A 7,734-nucleotide genomic window follows, 5' to 3' on the forward strand; every position below is an offset into this window, starting at 1 on the left:
GCCTCCCAAGTGCTGGGATTAAAGGTGTGCGCTACCACTGCCCAGCAATTTTTTTTTTTACTCTTGAGAAGGAGTTCCATGTACCTCAGATCACATCTCATGGTTCACAAATTTACTCTGTCACAGAGGTTGACTCTGGACTTCTGACCCCTCTGCTGTGTGGCACCAGGGATCAAATGCAGAGCACCAGTGAGTCTGAGAGGCAAGGTCTCTACCAAGTAAGCTATAGCCCTAGGTCTACACTTCTGATCCAATCTTACTCTGTTTACTATCACAGAGTAGCCATGAACATTTTATGCCTTACATAAAGGATAGGAAAAAAAACAAAATAAATTTGATATGTTGACTCTTTTTCTAAGAGAAAGAGAAAGAGAGAGAGAGAGAGAGAGAGAGAGAGAGAGAGAGAGAGAGAGAGAGAGAGAGAGAAAGAGACAGGGAGGGAGAGAGAACACATTAAGAGTTACTCTATCTATGAACAACAATATGAACTAATTAATACCCTCAGAGCTCCCAGGGACTCAACTACCAACCAAGGACTATACATGGTGGAACTGATTGTTCTGGCAGCATGTGTATAGTAGAGGATTGCAAAGTCGATCATCAATGGGAGGAGAGGACCTTGGCCCTGTGAAGGTTCTGTGCCCCAGTGTAGGGGAATGCCAGGGCCAATAAGTGGGAGAGGGTGGGGTGACAAGCATGGGGAGGGGGAGGCAATAGGGGTTTGTTCGTTTTTTTGGAGGGGAAACTGGGAAAGGAGAAATCATATGACATGTAAATAAAGAAAATATCTAATAAAACAAAACAAAACAAAAGAGTTACCCTATCTATTGACAGTTCATATTTTCTGCAAATTGTAGAAATTTGTTTTGAGCTATCACAACAACTAATTTTCACTATGACAGGTTACCATTTTGGGTGATACTGCAGCTGGAGGGCATTTACTAAGTGGCAGCATGGTGGGGTGGGGTAGGGTGGTCAGACAAGGGGACAGGAAATTCGATAGGCCCTGGCTGGGTTGTGTTGTCCCCGTATGAGACCCATCCTTTGAGCAATATGATAGACAAGCCACTCTGGAAAACCCTCATTCCACAAATGCTCAGACAGTGGAGAAACAAAACGTAGTTTTACAGACTCTATCACAGGTCCCAGAAAGGGAAGGGGGCCAAGGACTGAGCCTGATAATGGTTGTGAAACTTGGGCAGGAGAGAAAAGGATTGTGGGTGCACAGATCAGTTAGCACCTCAGAGTGTCCCCTCCCCTGCCTCAGAGGGACCGCAGCCACTCTTCTTCACATACCTGCAGAACTGTCCAGGGAGGCCCTCTCACCCCCTCAGGCTCTCTACAAACTAGTTACTTGGGTCTAGTCAAATTTCGAGCTCTCTTTCAGTCAGTCCCAGCAATTTGTACCTTTTTAGGAATTTGTCCATTTCATCTAAGTTTTAAAATTTGTTGGCATTACAGTTGTTCACAGCAATCCCTGGAACCTGTTTATTTTTTGACAGGAACTCACTAAGTAGCCTAGGCTTCTCTTTTGTTTCTGTAAGGTTGGTACTAATGACCCCTTTTTTGTTCCCAACTTTAGTAATTTGAATTTTCTCCCATTTCTTGACCTAGCTAAAAGCTGTCAATTTTGTTGGACAATTTTGTTTAGAAAAAACAACCCGATTTTATTTTACCCACACATGTGCCAGGTCAGAGAACACTTTTGGGAGTCTATTCTCTCCTTCCACTAAGTGTGTCTCAGGGATCGTCCCCAGGTCATCAGGCTTGGCAGCAAATACCCTTACCTGCTGAGCCATCTTACCAGCCTGAAACTGTTCTGAAAGATCCAGTCTGCTTGTTTTGGGGTTCAGGATAAGAAAAAAATGGCTTTGTACTTCCATGGACTGACAAAGACTCTAGTCATCAGTCAGACTAAGATCAGCATCAGGATCCTAAAACACTGACCTTGCATGTGGGTATTAAGACTCGGTTGCAAAGGGACCCTGACTTCGTGGGCTGGTCAATTCCCTTCTTGGTTCTTACCCATCTCCTCCCCTTCATCTGAAAATAAAAATAAAAGCACAGTGGGCATGCTGGAGAGGTTGTTAGCTACACGATGGGGATTAGACTGCGCTGAGCGCTGCCACCCACAGGTCTTAGGGCAGAAGCCACAGAAGCTGGGAGGACCCAGGGACACATGCCACAGCCAGAGGCTAGTAGGGTGACAGTCACCACTGCCCTCACTTCCCTCTGTCAAGAGTTAAGCATTCCCCAGCATGTCACAGGGCTTGTGACTAGTGGTCCTTGGATGTGGGAGAGCAAGAAGACCTCAACTTGAAGGCAGGTAGGGAGCCTTTCGAGTCCTGGCTGGTTTCTCTGGGATAGGTGCTCTCTACCTTTTACCACTGCCCAGGTAGCCAGCACTCAGCTGAGCCATGGTCCCTGGAGGACATCTCTACATCAGCTTTGTTTCAGAGCAACTTACTTACTCTGCCTGTATGGCTGGCTCCTGGGGTGAGTGATCCTGTTTGTGGTTTACTAATTTTGAATCACTGTGTAAAAGCACCTCTAAATGTTTCTCTGAGGGTGCGTTCCTTGGAACCTAAAGAAAGCTTTTAGCTGAAGTGAGGAGACCCACCTTGAATGTGGGCAGCAGCATCCATGGGCAGGGAGGGCTCCAGACAGAGTAAGAGGGAGAATTAAGCTGAGCACTACCGTTAATTCATCTCTACTTCCTGACGACGGTGGATGCAGCGTGCTCCAGCTCCTGCCTCCACGCTTTCCTGGACATGATGGACTACCTGTTCTCAAACTGGGACCTGGAACAAGCCCTGTTTCCTTAGATGCTTTAGTTAGGGATTTGGTCATAGTAGTGAAGAGAATACATAATTCAGCTCTGTTCTGAAAGGCTTGGCCAGAACAGGGGTGATGATCACCAAGGGGGACAGCAACAAACAAGCCAGTCATCCTCCTGGATTGCCTCCTGTGATGGTTTGTACATGCTCTGCTCAGGGAGTAGCAGGATCAGGTCTGCCCTGTTGGAGTAGGTGTGTCACTGTGGGTGTGGGTTTTAAGTTTCGCATTCTAGCTGCCTGGAAGTCAGTATTCTGCTAGCTGCCTTCAGATGAAGATGTAGAACTCTCAGCTCTGTCTGCACCATGCCTGCCTGGATGCTGCCAATGCTCCTGCCTTGATGATAATGGACTGAACCTCTGAATCTGTAAGCCAGCCCCAGTTAAATGTTGTCCTTATAAGAGTTGCCTTGGTCATGGTGTCTGGTCACAGCAGTAAAACCCTAAGACACCTCCCCTGACATGGAGATTAGGAACAGATCCACAACACACGCTGCCTGGGCCCTTCCCTGGGCCCCCTTCTAAGAGTGACATGATAGATGATGTATTCCACTCCCTTCATCTTTAGGACGGCCCATGGAGTGAGTGCTGTGATGTGTCCCGATGGACAGGCAGGAGAGCTGAGTGTCACTAACATACAGCAGCTCCCTAGAGGCTCATGCCAACAAAGCCTCTGGCAGTGCTCAGCATGCCCCGCCTCCTGCCCCGAGGATCACCTGTGCTTGGGCAGAACAAACGCAAGCTCAAGGCCTGCAGGGGCCTGTGCCTGGCATCCGGGCAGCTCCCATCTCACCACGCTGTCTGGGTTTCCTGGAAGTGCGGGTAACTCATCTTGCGATGGTGTCATTGCCTCGTATTGGGCTACGCTGTGAAATCTCCTTTCTCAGTCTCCATGGGTCTTCTGTTCCACCTCTGTGGCTGTGGCCTTCCTCGGGCACAAACCACCTGCCCTGGCCTTCCCAGTCTTCTCTTCCCTTTAGCATGCTCCCAACACATCAGTTTGTTAGCATCTCCTGAAGGATAAGCCCTGCACCCTGGGGTGCTCACCCTGCTCCATGTCCCCCAGGCTTCTCTTTCCAGCTCAGACCTCTCTCCTGGACTCTGTGTGCCTCTGTCCAAATGGCTGTGGGTTAGCTCTTCCTCCAGTCAGCGGGCCCCAGAGGATTCACCTCATCTTTTCTCTAAAGCCTGTTTCTCTCCTGGGAAGACAATACTATCCTCTCAGACATACAGATACACAAAATTACAAAATAAAAAAAAATTTTAAAAAGCAGTCAGCACATGGCATGGTGGTTTATGCTTGTAATTCCAGCACTCAAAAAGCTGAGACTGGAGGACTGCTGCAAGTTCAAGGTCAACTTGGGCCAGAGAGTAAAAAGACTTTGTTTCAATACCTTCCACCACAAAGCAGTTGGCATGACCGACAAGACAAAGCACATGTGTTAGAAGTAAATAGCTTGATATGAAATCATCATTTGGTGTGATCTCAGTGTACATGAATATATAGAGCTATACACACCTGCTGACAAGTAAGGCGAGTGGTAAGGCTATGGGTAATTTTTAATGATTTTTTCTTTTAATTTTTGTTTATTATTAAGTGTGGTTGGTGCATGTGCCACAGGACATGTGGAGACAGCTCTAAGGAGTTGGTCATTTCCTTCCACCTTTATGCACATTTCAGGAACTCAGGTTGCCAGGTCTGAATGGCAAGTGTTTTACTGGATGAGATCTGTTTTTCTATTTTGAAGCAAGATCCTGCTATGTATATGTAACTCAGGCTGGCCCTGGAACTCATGACACTCCTGCCTGCCAGACCCTGGGACTTTTTAAATAACAATGTGACTAAGTGAAAATAAGCTCATGACCCACCCCTATCCCACCTCTCCACAGGGCCACACCAGGCAGAGCTCACAGGAAGGGGTGCCCCACAGGGCCACACCAGGGGGAGCTCACAGGAAGGGGTGCCCCACAGGCACTTACTGTATTTCAGTTCCTAGATGCTTCAGGGAGATGTTCGGAAGGGCTGAGGGCATGGCAGGGACAGGCTGTAAGGCGGCCGCGGCACCCACGAGTCCAGGGGGCGTTTTCACAGGGCACAGGAACTCCTCCATCTCGGCCTCCTCTTGCTCTAGGGAGCCAAAGACAGTCAGTCAACACCGGCATGAATCAGCATGCTTTAGTAGGAATGACTTAGTCCTGGGCTATGGGCTCATTGCTGACAGCATCTGGGGTTGCTACAGCTGCCCAGCTAGCAAACTTGATGCGGATTAACAGTAGCAAAGTGGCTGTAAAAAGATCTGTTTTGCTGCTGAAGCCTTCTCGGAGACTCTTCACAAACATGCAGGCCACAGGTTACTCTGTATCTGATAAGCCATTAAAAAAAAAAAAAAAAGAGTCTGAAATGTACCAAAAACTTGATGTGCCAAGGCATCTATCCCAGGGTCATATGTAGTACCTTAAAGTGGAAATCACTTTTTTCAGGTTTTTGTTGTTGTTATTGTTTTATTTTTAGTATGTGCATGTATATATTGGAGGGAGTATATGTGACATGTTTACATGTGTATGGACACATATGCATATGCATGTGCTACGTGTGATGCCCAGAGGCTGATGTCAGGTATCTTTCTCGACCACTCTGCTTTATTTACTGACACAGGGTATCTCACTGAGCCCAGAGCTTGCTGATTAGGACAGTCTGTTTATCCAGCCTGCTCTGGCTCTTCTGTCACTGCTTCCCCAGGAGTATAGGGAGCAAGGTACCACACCCACCTGGCTTTTCCATGAGTTCTGGGGATCTTCGTGCTGTTTCTCTTCTCAGGCGTGCACAGCAACCCTTTATCTACAGAGCCAAGTCTCTAGACTCTCCCTTTTTGGGGGGATAGTCTCACTAAATTACTCATACCTGGCCTTGATCTTATAATCCATATTCCAAAGCTCGAGAACCTAGGCTTACAGGTGCACACCGCCAAGCTCAGCTGGAAATAAAGATTTTACAGCCCAGGAGGAGGCTGGCTAAATCAAGATGCCTCCACACATCTGTTACTCAGCTATGTAAAACATGTTGACGAAGAACACAAGAGAAGTGGGCAGGGCAACTCATCTCAGGAGGCTGAAGCAGGAGAATTGCTGTGTCAGGTCAGCCTGGCATACATAGTGAAACCTTTTCCTCCAGGGAACAGAAAAGAACAGACATAAAAAAATAATACTAGGTGGAAAATGCTAGATTAAAAAAAAAGGGGGGGTGTTACATGTTGGGCATGGCAGTGACACACACCTTTTAATCCCAGTACCCAGGAGGCGGAGGCAGGTGGATCTCTTTGAGTTTGAGGCCAGCCCAGTCTATAAAGAGCATTCCAGGACAGCCAGGGCTACACAGAAAAATCTTGCCTTGAAAAACAACAACAACAACAACAACAACAAAACAAGAAAAAAAAAAAGAAAGAAAAAAAAATGGAGTTACAGTTGGTCTCAATCACAAGAGTCTTTCTTTGTGGGTTAGGGATGTTGGTAAGATGTACAAGCTCCATGATTCAAGGTTCCAAATCTCAATTACAACAAACAAGCAAACTTCTTGATCTGAAGAGTGTCTGGAACCACCATCACTGTGGTGGCTAACTATACATGTAAGAACAAGATTGAAGATCAGCTAGCAGCAAAGGCTTCTAGTCAGCCATCATTCTGTATCTAAATATCAGTCATTTGTCACAGGGTACTTCAAAACTGCCACCTAAGGAAAAAATCACTAAGGCCACAGGGTCTTCGTGCCACTCACCCAAGTGACACCAAACAGTTTATGTTATGGCCTCACTGAGCTGTTTTGCTACCTGGTGTCAGTCTAATCTAATCTTCAGTGTTTCTCTTGTACCAATAAGTAGCATTGCTAAGTGGAAAGATCATAGGCTGGGTTCCTGCCTGGACATCACCACACCTTACTGGAATTTCACGGCAGAATGTGGATAAAGGGCCTGCATTTCATCGTATGAGTCTCTTTAACAATAGCCTTTGCTTATACCAGTCGAGTTGGTGCATACCCTTAATCTTAAGAGGCAGAGGCAAGAACTTGGCATCTTTGAGTTTAAGGCCAGCCTGGTCTATAGAGAGAATTCCAAGACAGCCATGGCTACTGCAGAGAAACCCTGTTTTGAAAAACCAAAACCCAACCAACCAAACAACTTTCTGCCATAAAAGACATTTCTAATAAAGGCAGTAAGTGGGTAAGAGGTTTAATATTCTTGAGTAAAATATGTATCAGACTAGAGGTTTCTTTCCGATTAAAGCTGGATTTTCAAGATCAGAGTGAGTTCAGTCATGACTCACTGTTCTGGAATCTGCATGACCTTTAACTCTGTTAGCTTTTGAAGATCTAGTTTTGGACTAGCCGATCTGTCTCAGTTAACTTTGAAGACAAACGGCAAGCCCTTATCACTGCGTACAGCCATTATATGGCAGCGTGGAAGGAGTCTCTACCTAACTTAATAAATGCTTGGATACTTAAGTATGACGAGGTTGCATGACTGGATTATGAGTGATCAGGCTGCTAGTCTCTATTTGCTGTGTTTCTCACCAAATTTGTTATTGTAAAAAATTTAGCTCTACCTTCATAACTAGAAAACAAATTTATACTCATTAAAAATAGGAAGTTACAAGGAAATATTAAAACAGAGAAATATTAAGATCATAATCCTAAATACTGAAAAGCAAATTGCAGATGTTTTGCACTGGTATACAATCCAAACTACACGAACAAGAAAGGAGGTCAGCAGAGCATTAACACTGGCCATGTCTATAAGATGGACTATGGATCATAACACTGCATTAACACTGGCCGTGTTTATAAGATGGACTATGGATCGTAACACTGCATTAACACTGGCCGTGTCTATAAGATGGACTATGGATC

The 7,734-nt window shown here is 45.9% G+C and overlaps 1 protein-coding gene across 4 annotated transcripts in view; it reads right to left on the minus strand.

The window, feature by feature from the left end:
* Positions 1-7,734, minus strand: part of Tbc1d2 (TBC1 domain family member 2) — a 52,840-nt gene that overhangs the window by 33,950 nt on the left and 11,156 nt on the right. For 3 of the 4 annotated variants that reach the window (XM_031377339.1, XM_031377338.1, XM_031377340.1), the window contains one exon: positions 4,815-4,962. In XM_031377339.1, the coding sequence (XP_031233199.1) occupies positions 4,815-4,962 (148 nt within the window). Of the gene's footprint in view, positions 1-1,947; positions 2,026-4,814; positions 4,963-7,734 lie in introns of those variants that run through there. The other variant, XM_031377341.1, reaches the window with a different exon arrangement.

Source organism: Mastomys coucha, unplaced genomic scaffold, assembly GCF_008632895.1.
Source record: "Mastomys coucha isolate ucsf_1 unplaced genomic scaffold, UCSF_Mcou_1 pScaffold18, whole genome shotgun sequence".
Classification (NCBI taxonomy): domain Eukaryota; kingdom Metazoa; phylum Chordata; class Mammalia; order Rodentia; family Muridae; genus Mastomys; species Mastomys coucha.